The sequence below is a fragment of the Pararge aegeria genome, chromosome 1, assembly GCF_905163445.1.
Source record: "Pararge aegeria chromosome 1, ilParAegt1.1, whole genome shotgun sequence".
NCBI lineage: Eukaryota > Metazoa > Arthropoda > Insecta > Lepidoptera > Nymphalidae > Pararge > Pararge aegeria.
This window is the reverse complement of record NC_053180.1, coordinates 322,704-336,567: the sequence shown is the minus strand read 5'-3', so window position 1 is coordinate 336,567 and position 13,864 is coordinate 322,704. Positions and strand designations below refer to the sequence as shown.

The following is a 13,864-nucleotide window of genomic DNA, read 5'->3' as shown; positions in this document are numbered from 1 at the left end:
CTAGGACCTGTTTTTTAGCTCGTTGAAGAAAACTAAAACTGCATCTTTTAAAAAATACCTATGATGTACCTCCATACTTATCTTCTTTTTTTTTTTTAATCTATTTTTTTTAAGGGACTTTTATAGGTTACCTATATGTCAGCCCCATCGTTACACACAATATGAATCCTAAATAAACATAAATCTTAAACTACAACAATTTGAGAGAATCACCAACGAATCTATAAAGTTTCATTGCCGAAGTGCTCAACGGTTCGCTAATAATAGAATTAAAAATGCCAATGTTCATAAAATTAATATTCAGTTCGTAGGTTAGTGTTTCTCTCAAGCTGTGATTCCGAACACACGCCATTAGTAGGTGTAAAACATCATCTACCTCACCACATAAATCACAATTGGGAGAATCAACTTTCCTCATTAGGTATTGGAACTTGCCTAAAGGCATGTGCCCAGATCTAAGTCTAAATGCTAGAATTAAATTATTCCTACTAATATTACTTTTCATAAACCAGGGTATATGAGGAGGCTCAGATTGAATGGTCCTGTACCATATACCTTTATCGAGCGATCTCTCATTAAAATATTCATTCCAATGTTCGAAACAAATACTCTTGTATTTGGGCAACATTTCGGTATAGTGAGGTTTAATCTTAAAATCTTTTCCGTTTGTGTGCGCCAAGTTTGCCAGTCTATCCGCCTCCTCATTACCTTTCAGACCGATATGGGATGGAATCCACTGAAACTTTAAAGAAATTCCTTTTTCTTGATAATCTTTGATTATTCTCAAAATAGAATATGCTACAGATACCCCATTACAACCCGTAGTGCATCTTATAATATGTTGAAGAGCACTCTTACTGTCTGTTAATATAACTACTTTTCTGACGGAAATACCTAAAATATATTTTAAGGCTTCTAAAATTGCTATTAATTCAGCTGTCAATATTGAGATATGCTCATTACTAACTTTAAATATTTTATGATTATTAAGATTTGGATCGTATATAGCGGCACCCACACCAGATTTACACTTTGATCCATCGGTATAAATCTTGTAAAAATCATAATAGTTGTTGAGAATTTCCAATATAATTTCATTTTTTAAATTATTTACCTCGTACAATTTTTTTGATTTATTCATACACTTTAAGTTAGTCATAATGATATCATCATATTTAATGTGACTTATCCACGAACTTAAAGTAAACATTTCCAACACTTCCGAAGAATTAATAGTTTCTACTCTAGTCTCACTATATGTAATAGCAAGTAAAGGTTTTTTTTTATTGATCCAATATCTTGACCCCCCTGTATTACTTAGACTATTTATACTACTAACGGTGGCATTATTACTCCATGACTGTGCCTTAATACAATATTTATATGCGAGATATTTTCTTCTAATACACAATGGCAGAATATTCATTTCACTTTCCATAACATGTATTGGCGTGCTACGAATAAATCCTCCAATAATTCTAAGAGCTTGATTTTGAATTCTATCTATTTTTACGAGGTGGGTTTTAGCAGCATTGTCATATAAATAACAACCAAAATCAATCCTGCTTCTTATCAACGAAATATATAGTCTGCGCAAATGTTTAGGATGAATACCCCAGCCGGATCCAGCCAACATTTTAAGAATATTGAGATATTTGGTTGTTCTTTCTCTTATTTCATAAATGTGTTTCGTCCACCTTAAAGATTTGTCTAACCATACGCCTAAATATTTAATGGTATCCACAACTTGTACAGCTCGATCATCAATACTAATATTAATTTGTTCGGTTTTTCGCTTTCTAGTAAACAAACATATTTTAGTCTTGTTAGGAGATGGTTCCAATCCAATTAGTCTAAATTTTGTAACTACTACATTAATAGCACTTTGCATCATCAACATACAGTCCTGCAAATTAATTCCATTAACGTAAATAACAAAGTCGTCTGCATACTGCGTCATCATGACACCCGGGATACTTAAAGTAATTTTCCGCGTTACAATATTAAATATTAATGGTGAAATTGGGTCCCCTTGGGCTAAGCCTATATTTGCCCATCTTATCATATCTGAATCTCCCTGGCGATCAGCTACAATCTTTAAATGTCTTTCACTTAAATAGCACCACAAATATCTACATATTAGAGCACCAATACCAATCTGGTCAAGAGATTTAATAGCCTCGTCAACAACGACATTATTATACGCCCCATCTACATCTAGAAAGCATGCCAAAGTAGATACGGTTCTCGAAAATCCTTCCTGAATATACGAAGTCACGCGAGTTAGACAATCTAAACAAGACTGACCTCTTCTAAAACCGGAAGTATTTTGAGGTAACAATTGATTTTTCTCAACAAACCACTCAATGCGCTTAGTTAACATGGTATGAAATATTTTGCAAACGCACGAAATAAGCGAAATAGGTCTTAAATTTCCAGCTACAGAGCCATTTATACCTAGCTTTGGGATAAGAACAATTTTAATATCTAGCCATTGTTCTGGTATTTGACCCGAGACCAGAATGGAATTATATAGATTAAGTAACTCTCTTTTAGCATTTAATGGTAGATTGTAAATCATCGAATATGTGATTGCATCATCACCATGTGCGGTGTCTTTTTTTTTTAAACAAACTAGTAATTCTTGTAACACAAAAGCTGATTCTAGAAAAGTATTACTAGATTTTAGATCAGGCATGGAGGTTAATGCATAGTCTGGTGTGAGCTTACATAAAATATCTTGCTTTTGTAAGTTAGATGCATAAAATTCACGTCTTTTGTACCCCTTTACCCAACGCATTTTGTCCCACATAACAGATGCTGACGTTTGTTCACAGATACTGTCACACATATTTTGCCAGTCAAGTGATTTATAGCGTGAAATTATATTCTTGCTTTCTTGAATCTTTTCTTCTAATTTATTTAAGTTATCCGGTGTTGGATTCCGATGAAATTTACCTAAGGCTAACCTACGCTTAGCTACAGACTCGGATATGGATGTACACCAATATGATTGTGGTTTAAATTTAGAACTTGGACTGGAACATATTTTAATCATCGGTATATGTTTATTAGCACTATCATTTATTTTGTTGGTAAATGAATTATACCTTTCTTGTACATTCTGAAAACTTAGAGAAGAAGAGAACAAATCTTTAAGTGTTTCGTGATAAGAACTCCAATCAGCTTTTTTAAAATTACGCTTATTAACTAACTGTAACTTTTCTGTGTAATTAATTGTGTATTTAATTATTAAATGATCACTACCTAAATTTTCTTTCGTAACTTCCCATTTAAAATTAATCCCTATGTCCGACGAGACAAATGTGACATCTGGTGAGGTTTCCTGCAAATAATTTTGATTTAATTTGATCCTTGTAGATTCACCATTATTTATTGAAATTAAACCAAATTCAAGACAAGCGTCTTGTAGCTGGTTTCCTCTAACATCAGACTTATTAGTCCAATTTGTGTGGTGACCATTGAAATCTCCAGCAACTATACTATTTTTACCAAAATTTGAGAAAATACCATCCCAATCAGTCTGAGTAGTACGAACAGATGTTGGACAATAAATAGAAACAATATTCTCTAAATTATTACAGTTGAGCACCTTAATATAAACTATTTCTATGCCTAAATTACTAACAGCAATATTACAGATTCGTGCTTTTACACTTTTATGGGCAATAATAGCGACACCTCCATAACCATCCATTCTGTCTTTCCTAAATATATTATAGCCGCTTACATTAAAATCTCTCTCCTCACTAAGCCATGTTTCACTTAAAATTGCAATATGTATATTTTCTTGGCCCAGAAATGCTTTAAATAAAGCTAACTTTGATTTTAAACTCTGACAGTTCCATTGAATTATATTTAACGTGTGCTTTTTACTTTGACTATCCATTATAGAATATATTAAATAGGTTTTTGAAAATATCACCGTCCTTAATTAGTTCAACTACTAACATTTTAATTTCCTCTAAAATAACTCTCAAAATTAATATAATTTTATTCTCTATACCTGTTTGCGAAAAGCACACTGCTTTGATTTTTAATAAGAGTCCTACAAAGTCAAACTTGTTACGTTTTTCCTTCTTTTCCTTGTTACTACCTTGCCATTCTCCTCTTCCTATATTTTCGGTAATATACTCCATATCAACAGTACTTTCTACTTTATTGCCTTTTTTCTTCCTTTTTTTTACTTTTTGTGACCCAGTTGGTATAGTCTCAATGATTTCTTCTTCTTTTTCACTATTTGAAGATGTTTCCATGTGCTCATTGTGAATCTCAGTCTCAGATACTAAAACATCTCTATATGTTCGATTGCCATTGCCCTTAATATGTTCGTTTTCACGGTGTTCAACTGTCACCCCGGTCATTTTACGCTGAAGTCTATCACTTACTTTTCTTTTATTGTGATACACAAACAAAGCCTTTCGATATTTACAATTCTCCTCGCACATAATCTTCCGAATTTCTTTCTCTTTATAAAACACAGGGCAGGTCTTGTCAAGGGCCATGTGACTTCCTTTACAATTAATGCAAGTATATAATTTTGTTTCACAATTAGGGTGTTGCTTTCCGCATTTTGGGCAAATAATTCTTTTAGTTGGGCAAAATTTCCTAGAGTGTCCATAATTCCAGCACCCAGAACACTGCGTGACAGGAAATGTGAATGTTTCCACCTTAAATCTGCACCCGTATATAAGTATATACGAGGGTAAGGTAGAACTTTTGAAACACACTCTAACTGATTCACTCTCAATCCATTCACGCTTTTCATTAAATCTCCTTAATCTTTTAATAGACAATATTTCGTACTCGCTTTCAAAGATTCCTATCATTTCACTTTCTTGAACTTCCATATCGATATTTCTCACTACACCGAATGACAATTGAATTTCTTGTGTTAACTGACATCTATAATCTGAATCTGCAAACTTTTTATTAGTAAGCAATTTTTCTGCATTTCTTGTATCACTAAACTCAACTAAAATCTTATAAGGACTTTTATATTTGACACTCAAGATATTTCCTATATTTTCTGCACGTAATAGTTTAGCTAACGCCATTTGTTTAGGTAAAATTTCCTTTGACGTAATAATAACCTCTATCTTTTCATTTTCTTGATTTTCTTTATAAATTTCGTCTTCATCCATGTTATCACTACTACTAGACTTACGAACAGCTATACGTTTCGGACGGTTCCGCATTACGGTCGTAAATCCATCTTCATCAATACTTGCGCCACTGCTATCACGCAATCTCTTCTCCCGCTGTATATTCTCACACACTACACTTTCGTCAAATTCATTTACAATCAAAATATTAGACTGACACTCGATACTTTTGCTTATTTCGCTCATGTTTACATTTTTGTTTTTGTGGGTAGGCAAAAAACTTTTAACAATTATTGATGTGCTTGCGCACGAATGATACTTATCTTTATCATTCTCTTTTTCTTGCTTGCTGTTTATAATAATTAGTTAGCCATTTTTTTCCTTCCCACTTACCACTCACTGCCTCACTGCTCAACTCAATGCTTTTGAAATTTCTTCTATTGTAAATTCATTTTTACTTTTTAGACAATGTACTCGTTTATAGTAAAATTGTCATTAGGTTAATGACAGTTTGTGCCAAAAAAACTACGGGGCCGACTTGAGAACTAAACATTGTTATGTACCGATTATAGAATTTCCAGTGCTTCATCGGTGGTCGGACGACAATATCAGCGCTTGCGCAATAACCTAATATTCTAAGGGTTATTATATAGTACACATAACTATTTTACAAAGATATGACTTTCCTGCCTTTAACTTCGAATCTTTCACTGAATGTGATGTTAAGAAGAGTCCATCGCCTCGAATGCTGTCGGTAGGTACTGATTGCATAAGCCGTAATATGATCATTCCTATCCTTGATGTTATTTGTTAGAATGGGTTCTAACCCATATCTTTAATTATTCAATCCGCTGTAGTAAATTTCCTGATGCATGGTAAAATGCAGAGATTATTCCTCTTCCTCGATTTGTGGAATGCGCTCCCACTAAATATACGTGAGGCAAAATCGCTTGTAACATTTAAAAACGCGGTGATATTATATTGCTCATTAATGACGTTTTTTTACCTTGTTTATGTTTATTTTTATTATCTATATGTTCCTAAGTTTTTATGTATGATTGAGTATATACAACATAGTTTATTATTTTATATGTATATATTATATTTTTCTTATTTGTACAATTTTCATTATGTATTTGTATTTAGCTATTAGAATTTAGGTTTATAATAATTTTACACCACCTGTTCGCTCTCGCTCATCTTGTCCTAATCCACAGGTAATCTGGCAGAGATCGCTACTAAGCGATAAGGCCGCCTTTTTTATTCTACTTCTGTTTTATTCTACTTGTATTTCTATTGTTATTTTATTTTTCTAACTTCATAGTGGTGTACAAATAAAGAGTTAAATAAATAAATAAATATGAAGATTGCGAAACAGAAAGTGCATTTAGGTGTATAGTTTCTTTACAGCTGAAGGCGTGCGTTTACTCACGGTGGCGGCCTTCTCGGTGCGCAGGTCGAGATACTGGATGGTGGCGGAGCCCAGGTTGACCCAGAACAGCCGCTCACCCTCCGCGTCCACGCACATGCCTGCAACGCGCGGCGAAATTAATTAAATTTGTACAAGAATAAACTTATTCACTAAGAAGTATCTGTACAACTACACCCAATTTAATGGTTTTTAGAGAATACGTATTTTCTCTCGTAATCTATCAGTTGGATTCTATTCGCATTTGATCACAAATTTATCAAAGAAATTGCCCCTACCGGATGCTTTAATAAACAAAAACAAACGAAGTCGCGGGCAATAGCAAGTAAACAATATAACGTTTTCGATTTCCGACAATCGTTCGTGTTTTACGTGTGTTTGTGTTGACGAGTACACAACGGGCGAGTAGGGGGCGAGTAGGGGGCGAGTAGGTGGGCGTACTGGTGGGCTGGGCCAGCGCGGGCGCGTCGGCTCGGCGCAGCAGCACGCGGCGCTCGGAGCCGTCGGCCGCCGCCGTCTCCACGCAGTCGTCGCCGCGCGCCGCCAGCGCCCAGTACAGGCGGCCGCGCGCCGGGTGCACGGCCAGCGCCGACAGCCCCTCGAAGCCGGCCAGCAGCGGCGCCACCGGCCCGCCGCGCAGCGCGCTGGCCACCAGCCAGCCGCGCCACACGAAGAACAGCAGGCGCGCCGCGGGGTCCAGCGCCAGCGCGCGCGGGTCGCCGCCGCCGTCCGCCAGCACCTGCACGGCGCCGCCGCGCACGTCGGCGCGCAGCACCTCGCCGGCCGCGCCGTCGGCCCAGAACAGCGCGCGCTCGGCCGCCAGGAAGGCCAGCGCGCCCGGCGCCGCCACGTGCGCGCCCCCCAGCGCGGGGCCCGCCGCGCCCTCCGCGCCCAGGCCGCGCACGGCGCCGGGCAGGCCCGCCAGCAGCACGCGCTCGTGCGCTGCAACACGCGGACGTGAGCGGCGCGGGGTGGCGGGTGGCGGGTGGCGGGTGGCGGGTGGCGGGTGGCGCGGGCCGTACCCTCGCAGGTGCGCTCGTCGGCGGCCAGGCGCATGAGCAGCGGGCAGGCGCACACACGCTCCGAGGCCGAGTCGATGAGGCACAGATGCGAGCAGTTGCCGTTGGCGGCGCACGGGTTGGTGGCGCTGGGCGGCTGCAGGCTCGAGTGGATTATCTGCGTTCGACACCAGACGGATGAATTTTCCGATCGAGCGTAGCAGGCAGCAGTTATTGCGCGTATAACATACAGGAAAAAAAACACAGTAAGGCGTATACGGTACACAAAGTAGGCATGCAAAGGCGGCCTTATTGCTGCAAGTAATCTTTTACAGGCAGCCTTCGTAGATAGGACTTATAGCAAGAGAACGGGATGGTGGCAAGAGTGTTGATAGATATACATAAATACCAAAATGTAAAGTTAAAATACACAGATAATTTAAATAAATATACATAATATATTTAAATAGATAAAAACATAATATATATATTAGTAGATTAGAAGAGAGGAATTACACAACACAAATTACATAAACATAGTTTGCATTCTGGAGTTGCATAGCTTGCACCATTCACGTACATACTATTATGATTCTTTTGATCCTCAAAATACTAGGAGGAAGTCGTAGGACCCAGCTTGAGGCTTATATATTACCTGAGTAAGAAGTGGTTGTAACATGTGTGCAGCAAAATAAATCGCTCGTCGGCGCCATATCCAGCCAGACTCGTGTCCGACAAACTCACAACACATTTTGTTGTTATGATATTTAAGACTTGGAAGAACTTGAAACCACTGGTTTTAGTTTCAAATGAATTTAGTAATAAGGTTTAAGTTTTACAGCCGACTCTTAAATTTCGGAAGGGAACTACTTCCACGGATTTCGGCATAGATTGTTCCAGAGCATAATTGCCTTAAAGGTGAAAGAATTACCAAAGAACTTCGTTTTATAAACGGGAGTACCAGACGATTACTAAGGCGGGATCGAAGGTTGGAATGAGAAGATTCAGAAATAAAGAGAAATGATTTCAAGATAGCAAGAAGGATATCAAAATCTACAGTGTTGAAAGCGTTACTGGGACAAGTTGATTGTCCATCAAAAATCTCAAGGTTGATATCAAAAGAAAACGTCAAAGGAATAAAATGTAGTCTTAGTAATGTTGTCAAAGAGGAAATCTTGGTGACTGTAGCAATTGACGCGGTATTGCCTATATCTTCCCATACTCTATTTCAGATTATACTTGATCGCGTGTCAAAGGCGTTAGAACGCATGTTTCAAGTTTCGGAAAATCTTTTGATACGCTACATTGGTCATCTTTTTGGAATCGCTTGGAAAGTGTAAGTCGCTAAGCTCATTAATTTGATGAAGTTTTTATACCAAAACTATTCAAGACATCTCCTATCTGACGAAATAGTGGTGCTCACACGTTTTGGAAAACTCCAAAACGATGCGACCAAAGTAGGTTTTAAAATAAATGCACAGAAGTTTGTCTTCTGTGTTAAAACCTACATGAGACGGGCATGAGAACTGGGGTTCTTGATAAAATCCCACTGTACACTGATGACAAAGCAGGAGAGAAGACATCTCATTTATCTCATCTAGAAAGCATCGCGGCAATGAATTCCCGGGTAGCAAAAGCCAATGCCGCTTTTTTTCGTCCTCATAAAATTTGGCAGTCAGAAATTACTTATTTTAATTATCGGGCGTACAATCCGTACCGCTTTGTTAACCTAGCGGCGCACTACCAAACATCGTAAGGCTAAACGCGTGGCCACAGACGGGCCCGAGAATGAGTCGTGACGTGTGCGAGGGGAGCAGACCTGCACGTCGAGCGGCTGAGCCAGCGCGCGTTGCACGGGCGCCGCGTGGTCGCCGTGCCACTTGTTGGCGCGCTGCACGCTGCTGCTGCGCCAGTCGCTCCAGTACACGTGCGCCTCGAACACGGCCGCCGCGAACGGGTGCGCCAGGCGCGCGTGGCCCGCCAGCACGTCGCGCCGGTCGCCGCCCGCGTAGTCCGCCGTGCGCACGGCGCGCGCGCGCGCGTCCACCCAGTACACGCGGCGCGCCGGCGCGTCCAGCGCCAGCCCGTTGGGCACCGCGCCCGGCTCCAGCGCCACGGCCACGGCGCGGCGCCGGCCGGCCAGCGACGCGCGCTCGATGCGCGGCGCCGCGGCGTCCCAGTCGCTCCAGAACAGCAGGCCGGCGGCCGGGTCCAGCGCCAGCGCGCGCGGGCTGCCCATGCCGCCGGCCAGCAGCACGCGCCGGTGCCGCCCGTCCAGGCGCGCCACCTCCAGCAGCCGCAGGCCGCCCTGCGCCCAGTACAGGTTGCCGCCCAGCCAGTCGGCCGCCAGCCCCTCGGCGCCCGCCAGCCCCCGCCGCGCCACGGCCCGCACGTCGCCCACGCCTGCGCCGAAGGGTGATATGTGTAATCCGATTCATAGCAATGCTTTATGCTACATGCAATAATCATTCACTGAATTGTTTTACAAGCAAAGTTGGGCGCACTCACCGTCGTCGCGCAGCGTGCCGCGGTAGATGGCGTCGTCGGCCACGTCGGCCCAGTACAGGCGGCGCGCGGCCGGCCCGCCCGCCCACGCCAGCGCGCGCGCGCCGCGCAGCCCGCCCAGCAGCAGGCGCGAGCCGCGCGCCGGCAGCCGCACGCCGCGCAGCTCGTGGCGGCTGCTGAACACCAGCAGCGCGCGCTCGGCGCTCTCGCTCTTGCACGACACGCCGTCCGCCGCCAGCCGGTAGCCCGCGCGGCACGAGCAGCGCGCGCGCCCGCGCACGGAGCGGCACAGCTGGGCGCACGCGCCCCAGCGCGCGCACGGCGCCTCGGCGGGCGGCGCGCACGAGAGCGCGTCGGCGCGCAGGCGCAGCGGCGCGGGGCACGCGCACACGGGCCCGCGCGGCGACGCGTGGCACGCGTGCGAGCACGGCGACACCGCGCACATGGGCTCGCCTGCGAGAGAATCTCGTGACATCGGACCGCGAGTTCCCGACCGCGCTCGACAACGCTAATACCTACGAGCCTACGACGCGATAAAGTATGCGATGACACTCATAAACATGAAATAAATGGTAAGAAAGCTGGTAACTTCGCGGTCGTCTGGTCTGAGAGCGAAACGAAGCAATTTCCAAGTGAAATAAGATAACTCGATGCGGTAAAAGTTATTGTTGTTCGTAGTCTTTGATTTTGGCAAGTTATTGTATTTGACAAAGTGAGTTCAGTGACGACATGTTTGAAAAAAGTACCAAGTCTTGGCCACGACTAGACATTATTGAACTCTCGTAACTGTCGAGGGTTACAAAAAACCTTTGGAACCCACGATATGTCTGTCACGTAGATATGATAGAGGGCGTCCAGCGCAAATTTCTAAAGTGCGTCAATAAAAATTATTATTATTTTAGTTTATTAATATAGTAAATAAGATAATTTTTATTCTTGTAGCTATGAATTTTTATCTGAATTTATTATTATTATTATAATTAATCAAGGATTTTGTTCCTCGAATTACAGCTTAACTTCTTTATAACTAAGACGCGAACATAAAGATTCACAAATCTTTTGTATAAGTGGGTTGATGGTATGATCGATAGTCCTTATTTATTAAATACAATCAAATATATACCAAATCAAAACCGTTAATCGTAACAACTGTAGAAATAGATTTCTCAAAATAATACAAACATATTGATAAATTCTATTATAAGTACGACGACGAGTACGGTTTGCATCTGTCATCAGGAAATGTGTGCAAGTCGTGTCCTGCTTGCGGCCGCAAACCTTACCTAGCTGTTGAACGCGAGCCAAAATAAGCGGTCTATTTTGTTCGCGGTTCGGGTCCTTTTTAACCGGTCCGATACGGTTTACAATATTCGTAGTGTTCTCGTCTCAAAGGAGTGATAACGAATAATGAATTTAAACATGTTTAAAACCTTGAGTGTGGTGAGACAGACAATATTATATTGCGCGGAATCGGAGTGTAGTAAGCGGCAAATACATTTTATTTTAATGGCTCGCCACATATAATTTATTTTTTGAAAGCTCACGTGGGCACTGTATAATATTCGTCTCTGAACTATGCAACAGATTGAAAACAAATTGACAATACCTACAAATTTGAGTGAGATTATACGTAATTTTTTCTATCGATAAAATTTAATATTTTTATGTTTTCGCTCAATCACGGCCCTTGGAAATATGATGTAGTTTTGATATGATTTTTTTGGGTAAATAAAAGTTAATTGAAGATGAACTACTTTTTGCTTTATACCCCCTCTTTTTCGCTAAACTGACAATCTAGTTTTTATTCGCGAGTTGTGGCAGTCTCTGAGTTGGTCTACTAATATATTTTTCATTTTTTGATCAGTTTTATAAGAGTTATTGGAACCTGTCGATTGACCATTAAATAAATAAACTATGTAAAATGTATAGCTGTTATATATAAGAAATAACTCGGCCTCGGGCCACAGGAGCCGGGCCCGCCGCGAGTACGCACCGCAGCGGTCGGCCTCGTCGGCGCCGTCGGCACAATCCTGCCGCTCGTCGCACTGCTGCTGCAGCGGCACGCAGCGCGTGCCGTTGTCGCAGCGCAGCGCGGGCGCGGGGCAGGCCGCGCCGGCCAGCGCGCCGCCGGCGGTGCTGGTGCCGGTGCTGTCGGTGGTGCTGCTGGCGCAGGAGTCTTCGTCGGAGCCGTCGAGGCAGTCCACGCGCGCGTCGCAGCGGAGCTCCTGAGGACACGCGGTGTCATCATCGCGCCCGGCACCGACCCGCCGGCGGGACCGACCGAGGCGCGCGGCGCGGCGTACCTGGCGGATGCACTCGCCGTCGCCGCACCGGAAGTCGCGCGGCTCGCAGGCGGCGCAGGCGCGCTCGTCGCTGGCGTCGGCGCAGTCGGCGCGGCCGTCGCAGCGCGCCTCGGGCGGCACGCAGGCGCCGCCGCCGCAGCGGAAGGCGCCGCGCTCGCAGGCGGCGGGCGCGCATTCAGCGTCGTCGGACGCGTCGGCGGTCGCGCAGTCCGCCTCGTCGGACGCGTCGGACGCGTCGGCGGGCGGGCAGTCGGCCTCGTCGGACGCGTCGGCGGGCCCGCAGTCGCGCGCGCCGTCGCAGCGCCAGGCGCCGGGCAGACAGCGGCGCGAGCGCGCGCAGCGGAAGTGCGGCGCGCCGCACGCCGTGCGCTCGCACTCGTGCGGCTCCTCGTCCGCGCCGTCCGCGCAGTCTGCGGGCCGGCCGGGCGCTTAGCGCAGGCTTTAGACTCTAAAGCTCTCTCTTGAAAATGACGGAATGCGGCGTGAATTGCCGTTTAACGTCTATTCGAGATTCAGCATAGCTTGAATTAACATGCGTTTGTTAGGAAATAGGGAATTACAGCACTTTATCTATGATAAACCCGATGATTATATTAAATATATCAGCAAATCATAGTTTGTATACTCATTGATAATGTATTGAAAATAGAATAATGGACTTTAGTAGACTGTCAAATAAAAGTATAGGATCTATGGCGGGAGACGCGAGTTTGACAAGTTAGATTGGCGGCAAAGAAAAGTGAGGACGGATTTAAATTAATGAATTGAGAATAGAAGATTAAGTAAAGTATTGTGGATAGAACGTTACAAATTGGGAATAGATGATTTATAATGGAAACGACATACTTAACGAAATATTGTTGTGGCAAAACAAGAGTCGTATATACTGGTGATGGAGTTGAGATAAGTTGTTAAAAGTTGTTGGTACTATGGTTGTACCTGATGTAGCATCAGATAAGTATATCTCTTATATCCTTTGGGTTATTCAGGTATCATATATGGAGCCCTAGCATTATTTCATACAGATAGCTTATGTAGCATACGTTGCTCTATACAAACAATTTGTTTCAAAAGTCCTGATGTTATTAGTGATAATAGTAGTTATGTTTGACCTGTCTTATATGTCTTGTATCAAAGGGCCTAGCGTTATAATATATGATAATGTTGTAATTGTGTTTATAAGTCTTGTTTTAATTGATTGAATAAAAGAGCAACGGTAGAGTTTCTTGCCAGTGGTCTTCTCTGCCGAAGACAGCATTCCGAACTGGTAGTAGAGTCATTTGAAGGTAACAAGTAATATGAATTATAGAGAAGCTTAATATACAGTATTAGAGTCAGTCCAGTTGTTTTATTTCACTCCTTGGGAAGTCAGGTTTATAGAGTACAGACCCACAACACTGCTCTAAAGCAGGTTGGTGGGCTTTAAAGATTTCTTTTATAAAATGAATACTTTAATAGGAAGGAAGAATAATAGTTATGAGAATAAATGATTACTGATAAGAA

The 13,864-nt window shown here is 43.1% G+C and overlaps 1 protein-coding gene across 1 annotated transcript in view; it reads right to left on the bottom strand.

Moving 5' to 3' along the window:
- Positions 1-13,864, bottom strand: part of LOC120623940 (low-density lipoprotein receptor-related protein 1) — an 85,625-nt gene that overhangs the window by 56,811 nt on the left and 14,950 nt on the right. Inside the window, exons 18-25 of the mRNA XM_039890266.1 lie at positions 12,597-12,771; positions 12,362-12,521; positions 12,052-12,283; positions 10,062-10,511; positions 9,373-9,956; positions 7,578-7,731; positions 6,997-7,497; positions 6,559-6,656 (exon numbers count right to left, since the gene is read on the bottom strand). Of these exons, the coding sequence (XP_039746200.1) occupies positions 6,559-6,656; positions 6,997-7,497; positions 7,578-7,731; positions 9,373-9,956; positions 10,062-10,511; positions 12,052-12,283; positions 12,362-12,521; positions 12,597-12,771 (2,354 nt within the window). The remainder of the gene's footprint in view (positions 1-6,558; positions 6,657-6,996; positions 7,498-7,577; positions 7,732-9,372; positions 9,957-10,061; positions 10,512-12,051; positions 12,284-12,361; positions 12,522-12,596; positions 12,772-13,864) is intronic.